The sequence below is a fragment of the Blennius ocellaris genome, assembly GCF_963422515.1.
Source record: "Blennius ocellaris genome assembly, chromosome: 6".
Taxonomy (NCBI): Eukaryota; Metazoa; Chordata; class Actinopteri; order Blenniiformes; family Blenniidae; genus Blennius; species Blennius ocellaris.
Window position 1 is genome coordinate 8,590,566 of NC_137655.1, and position 20,376 is coordinate 8,610,941.

Below are 20,376 nucleotides of genomic sequence, written 5' to 3' on the forward strand. Positions count from 1 at the left end.
ATCACAAGGAAGCCCAATACATGCTGGTCCAATTTAAAAAGATGATATGAACACTTTTGTCTGACTAGAATGTCTGTCAGATGATCTAAGTCCATGTAATTTGCACACTTGAATGTTCCGCTTGGCTAACAAAATAATGTCTTCACATTCATGCACTGACTAAATCAGATGATATTAAACTGAAATGTTGATTTGATTACTCTATCTCATGTTCATGTAAACCAGGCAATTCAAAATGAATTAAATCACTCTGACAGTGTGACCATGTAAAAATGCTGCAATCTATCTGATGTTTTAGTTCAATCTAATCCTGGAGTAACTTTAAATGAAGTGGTGTTTAATGTGGAACTGTTGTATCGCCTTAGTGTTAACAGTTTTCTTTGCATTAAAATAAAGCTGGTCTAACCCTCTTGGCAAGTTGCACCCCGGTCATCCCCCTGTTGAAAACCAGTTGTGAGCTTTGACGTCCGCATTATAGAAAAAGTCAAAGCATTGGATACGGCGCTCATAGCTCTGCATGTAAAGTTAGGAAAAGCCTCCAGCTCAAATCTGGCAACAGACTGTGGCTTGAGTCTCTGAAAGGTGACAAATTCAACAGCTGAACTCGGAGGGGACCAGATTAAAAAAAAAAAAAAAAAAAAAAAAATTCAAAAGAAAAAGCTCTTTTGAGGTGATGTTATTCTGGCAAATCTCTAAAGCTAGGGGTGTGTCTGGCTAAAATGTGTAGGGCAAAACAAACAGGAGGTTATATTTTGGTCGCCCAGTCACTCTCAGTCACCCTTGAGGGAGCTGCTAAGTAGCCGACTTCTTATACTGACCACTGCGTAGGCCAGAGGATGAAAATAAATCCCCGTGAGTATCCTTAACATCTCTAATTATGAGTCTCTGCACATCTCTAAAGAATGCTCATATAAATGATTATATGGAATTCTGAAAAAAAACAACAACAAAAAAACCCCACAAACTCTCCAGCCAAGGAGAATAGGTGTTAAACTAAAATCATCAGAGAAATGTGTGTCAGCGATGTGGAAACAGAACACAACCCGAGAGCTTTTAAAAATGCAGTGAGACTTCTCCCAGAGGCAGCGCCAGCAAAAAAAAGAACAAACCCAGCCTCCTTTCTTTCACTGTTGTCCTTTTAGTTTCACTCTTTTTGTCCTCCTTCCATCCAACTGCACCAGTCACTCAGGACCATACATTTTTTTTTTTTAACCCGATGCTCATTACACAAGACTGTTTAATTCAGAGGAGCAGGTTAGTTTGAAAAACAAAAAACAAGAACACCTTGTAATCGCTGTTTTGTTTCCTATTATCATGTCTATTTTCTACATTGCTCACTGTTTGTTCTCATTTTCTCTCCACAGAAGTTGCAGAACTTGAAGCCAATCTCCCCAGTAAGTCGCTCTCTCTCTGTCCCTCTCTCACACACACACACACACACACACGTATAGCTGTACGTCTTCCTCCAGTCAATACGGCTGAAAGTTTGACGGCTGAATAACGGACTCAATATGCTATAAATTATTCTCGTGTCCTCCTGGTTCTTAAATTATCGGCACGAAAAACAGATTGGAAGCGGGGAAAAATCAAACTCGCATGTGCCTCGGCCTTTAATCATTTTAATCATAATTGAACCTGTAGATTTGTGATTGTCTGTTTATAGTTCATCAATTACATGTTGGTCACTTTCAGTTTTTCATAATAAAATATGTGATTGGCCATTTTATACCCTACATTGCCATGTCATTGGGGTCAAAAATCTTTTTGAACCCTCTTGTGAATCTCTCCAGGTGTTTAAGATGAGCGACGTTCATAAAAAGATTTTTTTTGCCTAACTTGTCCTTCTTGTCACAGATTATTTCATCACCTTCATTACATATGATAATATCTTTTACTTGTTTTATAAACAATAATTGTGAAAGCATCTTCATCGTCACTGACTTATGTGAAATCACAAAGTTATATTTTTGTTATTGCATTCATCCACCACAAAATACAATGACTTTTTACTTCTGAACTTAGGTGTATTTCAAAAACCTTTTATCTTTTTTAACTTCATTGAATTAAATCAGTACTTTTATTTGATATCTTTTACGCAGACTGCCCGGGGGCCGACCTCGCCAGTGTTGAATTCCTAAGCCTTCACTGAGTCATAAGCCGATGTGCCGTGGGCCTGATAAGCTTTAGTGTTTGAGCGAATACCTGGAACCAGAACAAACAGACCCTCCTTTCCGCCTGCCATTATTTAAGTGCACGCTTTCATGAGAGGACTTCCATCCTGCCTCGGCACTTCGGCTCGTTCTCCGTCAGCCGCGCGGTTCGTCCTGACCGTGCACTTGTTTTTGTTTGTGGTCTGACGAGTTTGCTCTCGCGGCTCCAGACAGGGTGTTCTATCAGACTCACAACGTGTCAACTCGGAAGAAATGAAGCTCATTAGTGGGCTTCCACTTCGCTGTCATACATGTTCAACAGAAGGTACAATTCGTTCGGGGAACTTGCAATCCATAAATGTCACGATTCATAAATGTAAGTGGAGAAAAGTTCTATTTCCCTTTGTACAGGGTTCCCACGACGGTAACAAAACAAATTCAGTGTGGCTTCAGACAAAAGACAAACAAGCTTTGCTTTACTTAAGCAGAGAGGAGGCGACAAAACGAAGAGCAGGAACTACTTTGTTTTGGCGATAGTCATGCACACCTGCTGGATTTCTCTGTCTGCCCTTTATACATTAAGAAATAATTTCTAACTGTTGCTTAACAACTGTATCATGACAGTCACTCTGAGAAGCATTGCACCTTCCCAGGTTCAGTGATGTCAAGCTTGGCAGCATGGTACATGCTATAGGTTTCTGCAAACTTCTGCAGTTTTGTATTCAAATGAGACATTTTAAAATTAGTTATTTTCTAGTTTTGTCTATGACCTCCCTCTCCCCTTATACTTTCATCACAAAATGCACCCTGCGTATACTACTAAAACAAGGCATTTTTCCAATTTTAAAAATAAGTAAATGTAATTGCACAGCAGGGGATAAGGTAACATTGCAGCACTCTGTTGGATCATTAAAATGCCTTTGGGCTGCCGGAGGGAGAGAATAGCTTGTATTTTTTAAGAGATCAGTCTGTCGCTATGTTTGTGTGTGCTCCTTCTGAAAAAAACATTTAACTCATGGAGTACATACACACACATTGGATATTGAATGGAGGTTTAAATAAACTAAACTGCAGCTGCACTGATCAGTTAGTTTGCACCCTAATTACCCATGGTGAAGCAGTCGAAACGCAGTACCGGCCCACAAACACCAGGGGGGAATATGGTGCCACAGGGACTCCTGAAGGCAAGACATAAATCCTGCAGTCAGTGCAGATGCACTGAACTTACTGTGGCTTTGGGATGGATTTAATGAAAATACAATATCCTATTGATTTGAATGTCTTTATTTGCCACAGTGATAAAAATGTAATGGCGACCCTTCATGCACCTGCCTTCTGGGTTTAACCTCTGACTCCTTAACGGCTAATGAACTGCTTCTCTCTCTGTCCCCCTCTCTCCTCCACCCACCTCTGTCTGTGTGCAGGTACATGCAAAGCTAATTTCCCAGATGAGGATAAGCTGCATCATTTTCAGCTGGCGGTGTCTCCCGGTAAGAGAACAAGAGAGATTATCATGCGGTAACATGTAATCGTAAAATTACTTTCAGTTAATGCCATTTAGTGTTCTAGGCTGTCAACGGTACAGCTTGAATCTATACAACTGATCACGCAGGGCTTTCTGGGGGGTGTTTTATGAGACCTGTTTGCCATTTCCTTCCAGTTCCATCTGTCCTGAAGTATTCCCTCACTATGGCACTCGTGTCTTCCCTGTACCTCCACATTACTGCTGCACCATCATTAGTCCCCCAAACCCATTCTGCCCACTCAGCGGTGTGCTCAACTAAGTGGGCTTCCTGTCGAACATTGTACAACCTAAACACAACGGTGTGGATTTACCAGAGTCTCTTGGGGCTGCCTTACCTCTCACTTCCCATTTGTCATATACCAACTTTCTCGTCTCTTAAGCACAATGTGGCCTTCTCCCATTCCTCATTTCCAGTCCATGTGCAGCACAATATGAGGAGGATACAAGCCATTGACTGTATGTATGAGGAATAGAGGGAGAGAGGCATGTTGAAATAGCAGACCATTTTGTTTTTATCATATTTAGCAGACTTCTTTTGGTATTTTTCATGAAAATTGCATCTTGACTGTTTGTTTTCAAACATTTAATCCGTCGAGTACAGTTAATTGGCGTCTGAGCCGTTCTTTAGACGCAGAAATATTGCTGCAATTGACACTCAATGGGGCTGAAAAATCTCCCTGTACAAAACAAACTAGTTGTTTCACCAGATTATATAAATTGTGCAATAATATGATAATCCTATTATAATCCAAGGCTGGGAAGCTGTGAGTACACACTCGGTCAAAGTTGACTCAGGAAATGGTTTGTCCAGTGTATTTGTCAACAAAAAAAAATGCTCTTTTTTTTATCACATTATTATTTTCTTATTTCTTTCTTTATTAGGCTTTAATCTCATAACCCTTTATGTTTTATATTAATATGATTTACTGATATTTCGTGTTTCTTTTTGTGTGTGCCACTGAAACCAATAGAAAGCCTCTGCTACTGTGATGTGTGGTAATCTAAACACCGACCTCTGCACTTTTGCAGGAAACTCAAAACGATTCTCACCGCCCACCACGCTGTCAGCCAGACCCCGCACGACAAACTTTTGTTTGTTTTTTTTTTTTTTCTTTTAACGCTATTTGGAATTTAACTTCAACCTATTGTTATATTATTCAACCTCAGTACCAGAAAGAATTGTCAGACTTACTTCAGCAAATCTCCTGAAAATGCATTTATTTTAAATGAAAGTTTGACAACTCTGCAGATTTATGATTTATGAGCGTGGCGTTTTCTGGAAAACATTGAAGTTGTGAGAGTGAAGCAGTGACGCATCTCAAAAGTCACTCAAAAATTGTAAAGGTAATCATTTGAAATAGTTGTCACTAAGTAATTATTTGGAATTAGAGTGATTGGATTAGTCTATATTTTCCCAAAATTGACTACAATCTCAACAGAAATCAATTTTAATGAAACTTTCTGGTGCAAAACGCAGTGACATGTCCCAAAAATGTATGTTTTGCACGTTATTTTCAAACTCACTCCATTTGCTTCTTCATTGTGTCACGTGTATCACTGCCGCCAACACAGATTTATTTTATATTTTAATGAGTCACCAGTTCTTTAGAATTCATGAGTGTGTATCCTGTAACATGTTGGTCCCTTTGTGAGTCATTGACGCATTTTAACTTCTGGTTAGCTGGCAACAAAAGCTTGAATCGGCAATAACTGCAGGGAAAAGAGTAGCGATCAGCAATTAGAGGACGTGTTCGGTGTTTCTTAATAAGAGGAGCTGATCTGGAGATTGACTTCTCGGAGAAAGACTTGTTCAATTATTCAAAATTTCTGTCTCCGTCAATATAGCCCCCCCCCCCCCCCCCCCCCCCGTGCACCTCACTGCAAAACACCAACCACTTAACCCTCTCACACACTCCCCGCCTTTCTCTCTCTGTCTCTCTTATGTCTCTCACTGATTCTCACAACTCCTGGGTGTTAAGACAGCCGCCTTTTCAAGGATTTCTTCTTAAAGTTAGTGGAAGCAGAAAATGTCACATCCAGCTGTGTAATGTAAAAAGCCAATTATGCATTTTTCCTGTTTTTCTTGCTTCCGAGTCGGTTTGAGTTTCATAACGTAGATGGATGTTCTCTACAAATAAGCTTGGGTTTGTGCTGAGGGGAAGTTTATTGGTCAGGCGGGAAAAATGAAAAATGCAAAGGGAAACTAGCCTCAGGATGCAGGCTGTCTAACATCTGTAATACCCAAACTAGTGTGAGATAAAGCCCATCCTGACTTTTGTGGAGAATTTCTAGTTCAAAGCTTACGTAAGCACTCCTTTACAACCACTTCTCTTCTACTCCCTCTTTTGTTATGTCATGTTTTGTTTTTATTTTACATGTTTAATGAGACTTATTCCCACATCTGGTTGATACTAGTTCGATATAGTTAAAATAAACAAACAGTTTTTAGGGCATCCGTATGCCATTGGTTGTTTACTGGAGAGGAGTTCTCGGGATTGAAACGTATTATTTGGCGGGGGGGGGGGAGGTTCCATCTTTGATATTCATCACAATTATGTGTTAACCACATTGTGTTACAGAAACCTGTTCTGGTACAAAGCAGTTTTTTTTTCTTTTTTCAATCTTCACTTTCTTGAAAAAGCAGCATTTGTTGTTTTCTGGGCAGATTAGACATGGTGCTGCTTCAACCTTCATATCTCAGGCCATTTGTGAGTGTTATATTTCCATCCCATGAAAACTGCTTGTTTTAAGAAATGTATAACCAAAGTACGGGATTCAGAAAACAAAGACATTATGAACAGACGACAAAGTTGGATTGCAATTCCCAGGAGAGTATGGAGTGGGAGTCATGACACTGGAAGCAGACATTGTTGTTATTTCCCATCGACTCATGCATGTGCGTAAAAAAATTATTCGCCGTGGCCGTGGTGCCATGTGCCATAACAGCGTTTCAGAAAAGTTGTGTTTTCCTCCATTTGGAAAGAGGCACAAGGGGAGCATTTTCAAAAAGTTGCATTTTCGATGGGTCCGAGCAGTGTTGTCTCAGAAACAAGTTTTTAATTTCCCCTTGAAAACATTGTCGTCTAAACGAGGCCGTGTGTATCCGTTTGTTGTTGCGCCCCAAATAAATACCCATTCAGAGAAAATGGTCAAGCTCATGTGAACATGAAAACGATCTTAAATGTAAATGAGGACTCACACTCTCGACTTATTGGAGTCATGTGGCGTGTATTCATTCAGTTGAAGGTGTGTCCCAGCAAAAAAAAATCAAAAATCAAAATTAGGATTACAGGAATGATTTAATCTGCAAACTATGTTTGACCTGATTTATGATTGTGGGTGTTTCAGGTTGCACCAGGCTTATTGTGTTTAGTTTTGGTGTCCCAGTTTTTCCCAGTGACCCGGTGGCCTCGCACCTCTGAGTGTCTGAGGAAATGGTGCCACCACAAATACTTCACACGTCTCTGTTTAGATCGAGAATAATGATCGAAAATAGAAACGAGTTACATCATTCTTGTGTATCACACGTTTTTTTTTTTCCGCTTGACTTGCTTGGGGATAATTGTTTGATTGTTTTGCAAGTCTGAGGCATTTTAGGGTGAGTTAGCGGTCACAGTTGAAAAGTGCATGAGGTTAATATAGTCGAGCCAGTGCTGCTATCATATCTTTCACTCTGCTTCATACCGTTTCTTTTAGCGTGTGTTTAGTCTATGATAACATGCATATTTTGGTCTTAAAGGCACATTTTATGATTTAAAGTGATGTTGCTGCTTTGCGTGCTTGCTTTGAGGCTATTACTCAGATCAGCATGACGAACAAAAGATCAATTACAGAAATAGTGACAAGCACTTTTGGGAAAGCTGCCAGTTTCTTTTTTTTTTTGTTGCCAGATAACCAAAAGGAGGCCGTGGAGGCTGTGCGGTCATGAGAAGTTCAGCTCTGCACTGTAGTCTGTGCAGAGCCTCCAGCAACGTCACAACGATGCGTGTTTCACACACTTCAGCAACCTGGATTGTAGCTCTTTGGTTATTTTATTTTACACTTTCACCAACATTCTGAATAGATTGAGCCATATTTCAGCTTTTAATGCTTGTGTCGCCAGTCCATCGTAATTATACAGAGCAGTAGGTACGAGCATACTCTGCTGTTCAGAATTAGACAACTCACTGCTGAAGATGAAAAATATTACAGCAATTGCATGCTTGTGTTTCTGGATGCATCTTTGGAATCGTCGGAAACGTCAATTACCTTTTGATCCTCGAGTGACGCTCTCTGTGCATCACTCAGCCTGGTTCTGCCTTCCCCAAGGGAAATATAAAGATTAACCTGAATAGGATAGTTGTTTTTCCCTCCTTGCAAGATTGTCCTGTGCTCCAGAGTGTCATAATTGTTTCCAAGGTGCAATTTTCTTTTGAATCGTGGAGGGAAAAAAAAAAAGAAGAAGCTGCACAGCAATCATAGAGTGATGACGTGACAAGCATGTGGAATTGATTTCCGAACTTTAAAGGTTGAACTGCAGTGAAGATGAAAACTGCTGATGAAAAGATGCTTCAAGTGGCTTCCATAAGCAATGGAGAGTTAATCGAATAGTAATAAATCCAACCAAGTCCTATATCTGGAAAAAGCCAGTGTTTGGACTTCTAATGACTGTACATGGCCATTTGTCATTTATGCATCATCAATCAAATTGGTTCTGGTTTATTCATGCGGATATGGTGTATGACTATCAGATCATGCATATGCTGAGTTTTGTGTCCAGAAAGATGGATTGTTCCAGTTGGGTGAGGACCGTTTTTAATTATTTATGATTTCTGAATGTAGCTGTTAGACAGTAAAGGATCTCCGTTGTCGGCATTTCCCACTCTTTCACCTGCTCTGTGTTTTTATGCTGTAGTGGTGTTTATTTTTCTTCCTGTCCTCCCTTTAGTTCCTTAATGTGTATTTGACCTGTATCTCTCTATCCTGCACAATGTTTCCTCGCCTCCTATCTATACTACAGAGAAGGCTGTTCGCGTCGTCTAATTAAATTGAACCTCTGTCTTTGTTAAGAGAAATTTAATTGGTTGCAGCTTCAATAAGTCTGTTCCTGAGTCTCTCTCTCAAATGGCGCCATGTTTCAGTGCAGTGTGTGAACAATGTTCTCATCACGTCCATCCACTTCACATCTTTTCTCTCTCCACTTTATTTTGGCTTTTTCTGTCTTTCCTTCTATCTTCACACCCACTTCTTTTCTTGTCGTCTTTTTTTGCTGTTTATTTTTTCCCCTCATCCTTCCATATTTTGTCTGTTTACACAGAAATGTTGGAAAAAAAAATCAATGGCATGTTGGCCACTAGTTGGTGCTGTTTGTTTTATATAATGAAACTACACACATGCATGTGTAGAGCACTACTCTATAAACATGAATATCCATGTACTTCACATACATTTGTATGGACAGACGGCCATGTTGGATTGTTATGACGGGAGCCGTTTTCAAGAAATTAATTTTCCTAAGCGGACTCCAAAACACAATGAAAGTTTTCCAACACTGTTGTGTGAATGAGGCCGAAGAATCGAATAATCCCGAAGCTTTAGTTTTAAATCTGTGAACCTGCCGCATCGACTGCAACCATCTCTGGCGGGCTTCATGCCTCTCCTTGGCTCACGAGATGACAGCAGTCACGTTAAATGTCATCCAGCTAATTAACGGCTCCACTGGAGGAGCTCATTCATTCCGAAGTGGCTTGTCGTTGTCTTTGAAAGTGACATGCGAGACGAAAGAGAGACTGCCAAGCTAAAATGTGTCACCGGTCACCCAGTAACGCTTTCCTTTTCCACTTTTGTTTAATAAAAATAAAAGATTAAATCACTTCATGGGGCGAGTTCAGCATTTGATTGATATTTTAACATATTAACAGCACAACTTTGTGCGTTTTATCCTTATTTTAGAAACAAATTCAACATTTTTAGTTAGGCTCAGGGTTGGTTTTCTTTGAGTTTTACAGTGTTATTCTACACTCTTGGGTAAGAAGTCCTGATTTGGGCTCTCTTGGTTAAAACGTGTCGCTACACAACGCTACTTGCAATCATGTACTGATCTCACATTGTTTGATGCAAATGTCATGATGTTTACTTTGCTTTTCCTCCGTTAAAGTGTCTCTGAAGCATTTCTCTTTCAGTTTGAATTTCAGAAGTGACACTGACGCGTTTGGAAACCTTGAAAATTAGCTGCATGTTGATGACTGACGTACGTGACCGTAATCCCTCCTTTTCTCCTCCAGATGAGGGTTACTACCAAAGCGGGAGGTTTCAATTCGAAATAGATGTCCCTGAAGCCTATAACATGGTGGTGAGTAGTCCAATTATCTCCTGTGGCTCCGTCCAGTTGTGTGTACTCCTTTGTGTCCTCCTTTGTGTAGGTGTGTATTCGTCTGCCTACCTCTCTCTTTGTCCCTCCTGTATTTGTACTTGTTGCACATGCTCTATCTCCCTGTGCCAATTTGTCCTCTGTGTGGATCTTTTTATCTGTTTTCTTCCTTTTCACCCAGCGTTTACACACACACACACACACACACACACACACACACACACACACACACACACACACACACACACACACACACACACACCGCTGTTTGCAGTGGTGTTTCTGAGCATGATTAAGTGATAATGTTGATGACTTTATTTTTGAAAATTATAGCGGTTATTCATTTTTTTGTGTCTTTATTAAAAGGAAAATGTGACATGCATAAATAATGGTTGGAAAAAAAGTCTACAAAAACACAATACAAATGAAGTGTGCTTGTGTGTGTGTAGTTTCAAGTAAAAACACTATTTTGAATAAAGGAATCGATCTACCGTCAATCTACACATATTTTTAAGGAGGAAACGGCATTCATTTGGTAGATGCACTCTACTCTCGGTTTAATGTTAAAGCAGTGAAGCGACTTTTATGAATCACTTTTATTTTTATCACATTGCTTTATTGTGTTATTATCAGTTATTGTGGGAAGTTCCCTGCACTTGACGCTAATGGTACTTTCTTGAACACAGACCCCAGAAAAGACATTTAGCTGGTAGAGATGAATCAAGTTGGCAGCTCAGTTTGTCTATACCCTTTTGGCTGCAAGTCTATAATCTCTATATGGCTGCATTTGCTCATAAAAAAGATTTGTTTCATGAATTATCTCCTCCTTTGCTGCTGTTAATTTGAGTTGAATTCAAAGAGTTAGATCATGAGGTCTCTTTTAAACCCCTTTTGCAATCGGGTTGAGAAACGAGGTGTCGTAGCTTGATGATAGCTGCCAGGCATCACTGGTTCTGGTTCTCTTGTCAATGCGTCACTTTATTAGAGGTCAAAGTCGATGAGCTAACTTTTCTGGAATGGAGCAGCTGAAACTTTCCACCCATGGTAGAAATTTTCAGAGTAGCAGAGGTTTCGAGGCGTTCTGCAGCTTTTCACAAGTGTGGAGTTTTAATGATAAATCAAGTATTACATTGCAAAAAATGGCCATTTGATGTGTAGATACATTCAATAAAATTTTCGCCTCCTTGTTATTTGAAGTATTACATATTTTTGCTTGCTTTTTATTACTCCTTTTTACTGTTATTTTCATTTCATTCATGGACAGTTTCTTGCTAATTTTTAAAGTCCTTCCCTTCCAATAAATCGATCTTTCTTAGAAGACTTTAAAGACATACGTACTCATGTTCTTTTTTTTTTTTCTCCCAAGCATTGCATTTTTGTTTGAAAATAATGATTTCTTGCTGTTCTTTTTCTGCCCATCGCCAGCCTCCTAAAGTGAAATGTCTGACCAGAATATGGCATCCGAATATCACAGAAAATGGAGATATTTGTTTAAGGTAAGGCTGCCTATATTTCGTCGTGCCCCTGTAGATCAACCAATGCACGAGGGGCAGAGGGATAAACATATCTAGCTGTATCTTCTACAAAATTCTATAAATATCTACGAACTCTGCATTTCTTCTCTTTCTGCAGCTTACTGCGTGAACACTCTATCGATGGTACTGGCTGGGCCCCCACTAGGACATTAAAGGTGAAACTGCTGCATCTATGACGTAGAATGGGCTTTTATTTAATTGTTGCTTTCAAAACTGTTCCCAAGTTGAATCTCTTTGAAAATGCTCCGACTCAGCGTAAGTGGGAGAAGACGCAACTGATCTGAAATGCTGTTACTGCGCATGTGCACGACGGCTATAGTAAATGTTTCCTCTTCACATGAGCGAGTAGATGCACAATAATAAAATTGTTAAACTGCTAGTCCACATTCTCCTGGGACTTTGTATTTTTAGTCCCCCGCAATAACAATCCAACTTGGTCGTCTGTCCATACGAATGTCCGTGTCCATCTTAATGCTTATAGCGTTTTGTTTTCTGAGTGCATGTGTGTGTGGTTTCATTTAAAAAAAACAACCAACAGCGTCAACTTGTGGCCCTACGTGCCAACTGCATTGTTTTCCGCATTTCTGCCATTTTTGTTTAAATGGACATCATTTTCAAAACATTGCTGTGTGAATGCCAAACCTTTCCGAAACGGAAACACAGAAACAACGTGTTTTCACCTGAAATGTTGTGTAAACGGGGCCTAAGCCAGACCTGGGAAACCGCCGCTCTCTCAAGGTTTGTGTTTCAGTATGTTGGTGTGTGTTCACTAGTTTGAATCTTCACTCTGATGCTTGAATACCTGAATCGTGAAACACCTTTTTCTACAAAATGACCAGCCAGTGACTGGATGGTTTTCTTTTGTTTCTATGACCTTTTTAATACAGTAAACGTGCACTTTGCTGAAGCACATTACTGAATAACAGGTCAACCCAGCACAGCAATTAAAACCGATCCCAAGCCACAACATGCAGAGCAGCCATATGATTTCAAACACAATCGTCCCACAAGGTTGTTTCATTTCCATTCTGCTCAGAAGTCGCATGATGCCTCACTTTGAAGCCTGTCCACAGGGACAGGATGGCATTGGACTGTTGAACAGTGTCAGACCGAGCTCTCGGAATCAATGGCTGTATTGTGCTCAAACGTGTTTGGCGTTAATGGCCTTAATAATGACTCACACTGTTAAACTCTTTGCACAAATGGGTAATCCAGAACAAAAACAACATGACACTACTTGACATGTTCCCTTTTTTGAATGATCAATGGAGATGTGGGAAATACAGCTCAGAGCTATAGAAAAGGGTGAATGTTCCTTCACTAACACTAATCTTTGGATGAGCCATGTAAAGTAAATGCCACAGTAAGAGACGCCTCTCTATTGCTTATAAATTATTTACTCTTTTTCTTTTTTCCAACCTGTGATAAAGTGGTTTATGGAAGCTTAAAGCAAGGGCACCCTTTCCCATCCCCATTCACCACGAAATGTGTGTGTGTGTGTGTGTGTGTGTGTGTGTGTTAGAAACTGTGATGTGAAACCTAATGATGTTGCAGGTAACGGCTTCACACCATTCCTCCATCAGCATTCGTCTCAATCACTGCTCTGCTGTGCTTTTCTGATGAGAGAAATATGCTTATGAAGGCATGTGATGGTCTTCAGGAAATTCTCTTTGAGGATTGACATTCATACAAAGACAGTTGGTGAAGTTACTGTGGGGATTTTCTTTATGACTTCTGTTCCTTTTTCTGTTGTTTTTTCTTCTTCATTTTCTCGCCCAGAGTCTGGTTCTTACCGATCCTTCTCACTTTGCTTTGTTTGGGATTTTGCTGTGATCTGTAGTTCCCTGCTGGCACTTTTCTTGCCCAGTCATCATTTGTGTCAATTAGGGCTGCACTATCAGATTTCACTTCACTTCATATTTATCATGCCAGTATTTTCAGTGGCTCCATGCACCATTGTCATGTAAAAGCACACCTTAAAAAGGATACTTTGTTGTGTAAATGGGGGCCTTAGTCAGACTTCCTGATAACAAAAGGAAAGATTTTAAACTGCATTATCATTGGCTGTATTTAGCGTTCCTCAAAAGCTTGAATGCCTTCAAAGAAGCATTGTGTGGGTTGTAGAAGCATTGTTTTTTGGGGTTTTTTTTAGCTGCACATTGCTCCAAAAAAATGGACATCTTTGGTCATGTACCACCCAGTTTCATAATCGTTCGTTCTATGCTTCTTGTCCTTGAACTTGATACTCAGGAGGCACTGCGAGAAAAGCAGCTTTGCATGCAGTATGTGTGCATAAATTTGAATCTGTTTTTATTGTAGCAGCAAAAACCAGGAAGTAGGTTAAAAACATTAAAAAAACCACTGGTGGAGCTTTCATGCAGCTTTGCAACCTTTAAAGCCAGTTTGTCTGCTCACCGTGAAATCTGAGTACGTCCATCAAACTTATAGAATTGAGGTTCAGTCCAGCTACAGCACTCATAAAAAGTACTATAGTTCATTCAATATATATTTTAAGATAATTGACCCTTTGGATTTTTCACTGAAGTTTTAACCAGGATTTCAGTTCCGAGATTTATTAAGTTAAGTTAATATCGAAGAAGCCATGCTACCATTTAAACACACCTCACCTGTGTTTAGTGATGCTTACTACTTCTGATTTGCAAGCACATTCATAGACATTGCACTCGCTCAGAAAGCAGAAGTGTGTTATATCCCTGAAAAAGGGATAGCTTAATCACATGTATGTGAATGATGTTTCCTCATTTATTTAATAAACCGGAAATGCTTTTGCTTTAATGCATAATACAAATGACATTTTCTGTGATGACGCACAAATCAGTGAAGAAGTAGGTATTACACACCTTATTAGTAACAGATCACAGGGAAAGCAGCCCCAGATTGTACACTATTTTTACCTCTGAACCTTCAAAATTGCTGAGTTCAATCTCAGTGTTTTATCTTAATATATATATAATTCTGGTTTTGATTTGTACCATGACAACACATCGACAAATTGCAACATTTGAACACAACACGTGACCCCATTTTCAACTCATCATATAAGCAGGGTTAATTTGGGGAAAGGATCTATTGTCTCTCTGGTCGATACAGATCCTCTTCTGCTGCATTATCTTCATCATTTGGGAATAAAACTATTTCCATCTCACTGATTAAAGCTACTTCAACAGCAAACCAGACAAAAGGCATCATACAAATACATTTTAAAATCCAAGTGAAACTTGCATTTTACGCTCTTAAAATCGAAACAAATCAGGCTATCGGTGTTTTGACAGGATTTGCACCAATCTATGAATAGAAATACCCAAAGTTGAACTGAGGTCGGCAGCGGATCTCCCTGCCTGCTCTGTTGCATGGCCTGTGTCTGAGTCGCTGGATTTTTCCTTTGTGTGGCCGCAGTCCGCGGTTGTTTACCTGAAGGTAGGTGTGAATGTGGTCATACATTGTGAGGACGGCGGAGCTCGGGTTCATGTGCGTTGGCAAGTGTCACTGTGAGTGTACGGAAATCTGCGAGAGGAAAAAGTCTAAAAGCTACCAATCAGGTGGGATTGTGTTGAGTGGGTGATGCTGTCCCTGCTCCCTGGTCACCACTCTTCTCTACTTAAACCCACACATTGTTGTATTACCTTTACAGTAATGGCTTATATTGGAAAGTTTGCACCGTGACTATTTGTAGAGCAACAGAAATGTGCAAAACTCAGCAGAATGCCAGAAGTAGAAATGTTTGGTTTTACTTTATGTTAAACCAGCACCTCTGGGCTCTTACAACCTTTTTTCTCTCATTACTTTGATGGAAAACAAGCACATTTGATTTTATAGAAGATTACAGTGTCATGGCTCCCAGTTCATATTCTACTGGGACTTGGGAGTTTTACAGTGGACAGTGAAAGAGCATTAAAAAAACAGGAATACATTTTTGTCAAAGTGATTAAAGTTGTCTTTCAAGGCAACAGACTGTTGACGTTGCTACTGTCCTAAAGATGGTGCTTAAAACAAAGCGTTGCATAACCGAACCCTGAATTAGATGAGTTTAAAATCCCATAATGCTCGATAAAAAACAGCTTGACATGAACTAACACGAACGAGACCTGGGAATAGTCTTTAATTTAGATGCGAAAATAACATTTTTGGAAAAAAATTCATATCCCAGTTTCCCACATTGTTGCACAACCAGCAAATTTTTGTTTTCATTCAGAATATACTGTATACGTGTTGTGGACACGGGAGAAGCAGAACAGGCAGTACTCTAGTTCTCGTCGTCTTAATCCCTCACTGTGGAAAACTGTTTGCCTTCAACATTGGTGGTGGAAAGTGTTATCCAATTATGGAAATGACAGTATGTATGTATGCACACTGATTGAGAGTTAATTAAATGGAAAAGCTGTAAATTGAAATTGTCTATCATCGTACCAGCTGGCGTTCGTCCACGGCAGCTTTTCGTGAAGTCAGGCTTTTGTATGTATTTCCTTTTTTAGATTTTTTTGGGGGGGTGATTTCTTGTTGTATTCTGTAATTTTGCTTGTGATCATAATAAAATCTCGCTTTGGTGTTGCTGTAAGTACAGAGTGACAGATGACAGTCATAAGCTACAGCAGTAAAAGGCAATTATGATGCGGCTGCTTTTATGCTGCCATACATAACATCCTGCAGCATGTCGCTGCTGTCAGACCTCATGTGAAGCCGCAGCTTGCATGTTATTGTGCTTCATTGAAGAACATGATGTTTGAAGAAGCGGAATTCAATGTACAATATGAAATTGCATTTTATATTGTTCATGCGCTATCGATTTTTCTTGTCGGCATAGTGGAAGAGCTGCATTTATCCTTAAAGGTTATTGCAATGGGAATTATTTACTGGGAACCTTCATTCCTGTCTGGGGACTTCAAGTTGGAAAGGTCACACTCACACTTCAGGACTTTAATTGACAATGAAGCATGTGAACTTTAGCTCATCTTTCCATCCACGTGTCATTCATCCACGTTTGCCTTCCTGCTTTTCATTTATTGGAATAAACTGAAGAGTAGGTACTGAAAAAAAAAAGTCACTGAAAGCACATCTTTTTGAAAACTCAACTTTTCCAAAACGCTGCCACTGTGCATGTGCACTACGGCCATGCTTGAGTAGATGGACAGTAACAAAAATGTTACTGAAGTATTGGGATGTTACACACCGTTTGTTAGGAGTTTCTATTTGACAATCTTGACAATAACTTCCAGTCAGTGTTGACATTCAGATTGATGTCCTGAAATTACTTTAAAGCTTTCTTTACTGGGTGACTTTTCATATTTATAGTCACATCTGTTATGGCAATTGAATCTGACTTCTGTATCTCACTTTCACTGTTTTACTTGATGGTCCCATTAAAAAGGGGCTTTTAACGACGAGAACAATGTACATGTGATTTTGGCTTTGTCACCTCATTTACAGGCCAAGTTATAGTTTGCCTATGTTATAATTGATCTTTTTTTCGTTTTTTGTAGGATGTGGTGTGGGGATTGAACTCCTTGTTTACTGTAAGTATTTCTTGTTTCTATTTGATTAAGAGGCTATGGTTGGAAATCCAACCCTTTAGTCACAGGATATTTATCCTTCACTGTTGGAAGCCACTCATCATATCTTAATGACATTAGTGTAAGCACAGATCAGATTAAACAACCTTATTCATCTACGCAACTGTTTTCAGATCATGATGTGTAATTGAGTAATAGGATCTTTCTCATTACGGACAGCACTTTCAGGGCTTTGGGAAATATAAAGCACCGTGAATAAGATTACACATTACTTTTGTGGCGCGCAACACCAGTCAGGCTGCGTCTCACGAACGCTGATTTACAGAGATTCATTACAAAATGGTCTGGAAATGAAGAAACATGACAAGTAAATTCGGTATGCTTTGGGAAATGAGCTCCCACAAGAAACAAAGGATGTAATTTTATGAATTATAGCACTGAAAAGTACGAGTATGCTCTTGTACTGTCGTACATTGTAGCTGGAACTCAAGTAATTATAAGGTGACTGAATTGTCTTTAAATTATTTTGCAAGCTTTGCAAAATGCAGCCCACACACACATTTATTACTGATTCCATTTTCCCGGCGTCTTCTCCTCGGGTCAGCCCAATGTTTTATGACGATAATGATGATGGTAATCTACACAGATACACAGTTGTGCCCTAAATCTCACCGCTTAATCAGAAAGAGCCTCGCAGGCCATCCTGCTCTTTATCTCTCTAATAACACTCCCTTTCGAGCCGCTGTGGTGTGTGTGTGTGTGTGTGTGGGCTTCTCTGAGGCTACCTAGTAATTATACCCTTTTGTTTGTGGTGGTTCAGAATCTGGGGTGACTTTGCGGACAGCAAATAGTGTTAAAATGGGTTGGATTTCCCACAACAGCTTTTTTAATTAAGAGCATTTGACCCACAGAAGGGGCTGCGCCTCTCGAAAGTGCTGTCTTGAAATGACTAAGTACACGAGATCTTTCAGCCGTGAACAATCAATTCTCGATGTGTTTTCACACGCTGAGGCCATTCTGTCTGGTCCACTCCGTCCCTAATGCCGTCCCTCTCTTCACCTCTCCTGCAGGACCTGTTGAACTTCGATGACCCGCTGAACATCAACGCAGCAGAGCATCATCTAAGAGACAAGGTGAGGAAATGTGATCTTTCATTCCGTGCTATATACATCCAGCAGATTGTTTCGGTAGACGTGTCATTGATATACAGACGGTTTCCCTGTAATCATCACACTGCCTTCAGCTTCCCTACTGTACATCCTGTTGTCTGTTAATATCCTGTACATTACGAAACATGGCTGTGCTGCAGAAGCTTCTGATGCAGCTTACAGTGCGACTCTCTGTGCTCTTCTTGCTTTTGTAGGTGGGAGTATGGGATAATTTAGGGGGCTGTATTCTGGTGTAGTGGGCTGACATGGACCACTCGAAGGAGATAATTCTTGTTTTGTGAGACTCCACAACTGTGTGCAAGAAACATATGCATGCAGGATGTACTTTTACTATAGTAGCTTTAAATGAGCATTTCAATAGTTACTAAATCTGTGTTTGCTTAACATTGTTTTCATCCACATGCAAGCGATGTGCGAGCTACCGATCAACTAAAAGACTCGGTGACATTTTGTGTATGAGCACAATAAAAAAGTCTTATATGCAGATGTCCATTTTTCCCCCAACCATGAAATGTGTGTGGGTACAAAGAATTTGAGACACGGTGAAAACATGTTTTACAGATATACTTTTAGTTTTGAACACCCTCTTGATAGGACACTTAACTGTTGGTTTGACAGTTTTAAGAGTGAAAATACAAAAACATTGAGAAATTAATCAGATAAACTCATATTCATATACTGTATGTTTGACTTGATCAGATATTAAGAAAAGGGAATTGTGTGTTTTGTAGTCTCGTAGTGACTCCTTACTTTTTTCATGCTGTGGTTCAGTTTGTTTTTAAGAAAACCTGCAGAGCCATTTTTCTTTGCTCTGATTTGATAAAGCTTTGCAATAATGCCAGACACACAATTTGAAATAAAAGCAATTGTCGGCTGAGTTGGTGTTTTATTCTGGAGCTGGCAAAGACTTTTATTTCTGTTTTAATGATCGCAACATACCCGTGTTTTCAAAATGACTGTTTTTCAAGTAGTGCTGAGTTTTGTCATTGATCTCCAAGTAAATGATCGTAGATTATGATATTAACATTTGGTTTGGCTGTGGCTCGGTTGATGGACTCAAAACTTCATCTCACCTTTTTCTTTTGCCAAAATGTCTTTGAGCGTCACCCTGAACCCCACGTTTACCCATGCGTAGGGTGATTGTGACAGGTCATCTAACGCTTATTGAGGCAGAGGTAAAATGTACTCCATAAGTAGAGTCCATTTACCTTGATATCCTTGAGTCACTCATATATCATTGTATTATATTGCCTTATAATTCATGTCTTTATCATTACACGTGGCATTGTTCGGAGTGGTCGTAAAAAAAGCTGAGTGTTGAGTACAGTAATTTCCCCCTCCGATTGGCAGACGGTCCCTGCAGGCAGCCAGCTGACCACGGAAGTAATTATGAACTCAAGTGGAGGAAAGCTGAAAGCATTTTTTTTTAAGACAGTATTGACCTTTGGCCCTTTGAACATTCCCTCCTCCCATGGTGCATTGCAGTATATCCAACAGTGCGTGATAATGGTTAACCTTGCACCCCTATTAGATACACTAGGGTTTGTGTGTGTTTGTGTGTGTTTGTGTGTGTGTTTGTGTAAGCCTGAATTGCTGCATTATCGGCAGAGAAACGGTTGCGAGAATGGATGACCTCTGTGCAATAGTAACGACACATCAGGGAGTCTTTCCTGAAGTAAACATAAAGAAGGTCGACTTTTGTTTGCCAGGAATGCGGTTTTTAATTGCTTCATGATTACCAGACCCGGGGAATTTCGAGGTTACAAGAAAAAAAACAACGGCAAAAAATGCATATGTATAACTAAAGTGACTTAACTTTAAATAATAGATAAAAATTGCATTCTGTCTTATTTTAGCAGAATAATGCAACAAAACAAAAATTCCATGATTTTTTTTTTTTTTTTGCTTTATGTTGGTGAGAGCCATTCGGAGCACAACAAAATCTGCAGGTGCCTTAATGAGCAATTGACGTGAGGATTTAGTTAGAAATTACAATTAAATATTAAAATATCAGTTGTTTTAATTATGTTTACTTTCACTGCAACACGTAAAGGCTACATGTTCAGAGAACAAATTGTATAGGTAAATGAAAAAGTTATTTATTTCCCCAACTGAAAATA

The 20,376-nt window shown here is 39.6% G+C and overlaps 1 protein-coding gene across 3 annotated transcripts in view; it reads left to right on the plus strand.

Annotated features, from left to right (window-relative positions):
- ube2f (ubiquitin-conjugating enzyme E2F (putative)) overlaps positions 1-20,376 on the plus strand; it is a 41,737-nt gene that overhangs the window by 4,428 nt on the left and 16,933 nt on the right. For 2 of the 3 annotated variants that reach the window (XR_013936662.1, XM_080498354.1), the window contains exons 3-9: positions 1,365-1,394; positions 3,575-3,640; positions 9,939-10,006; positions 11,450-11,520; positions 11,657-11,714; positions 17,058-17,090; positions 18,158-18,220. Coding sequence is in view for 2 of the 3 variants with exons in the window: in XM_080498354.1 (XP_080354480.1) it covers positions 1,365-1,394; positions 3,575-3,640; positions 9,939-10,006; positions 11,450-11,520; positions 11,657-11,714; positions 17,058-17,090; positions 18,158-18,220 (389 nt within the window). In the remaining variant the exon portion in view is untranslated. The remainder of the gene's footprint in view (positions 1-1,364; positions 1,395-3,574; positions 3,641-9,938; positions 10,007-11,449; positions 11,521-11,656; positions 11,715-17,057; positions 17,091-18,157; positions 18,221-20,376) is intronic. The other variant, XM_080498355.1, reaches the window with a different exon arrangement.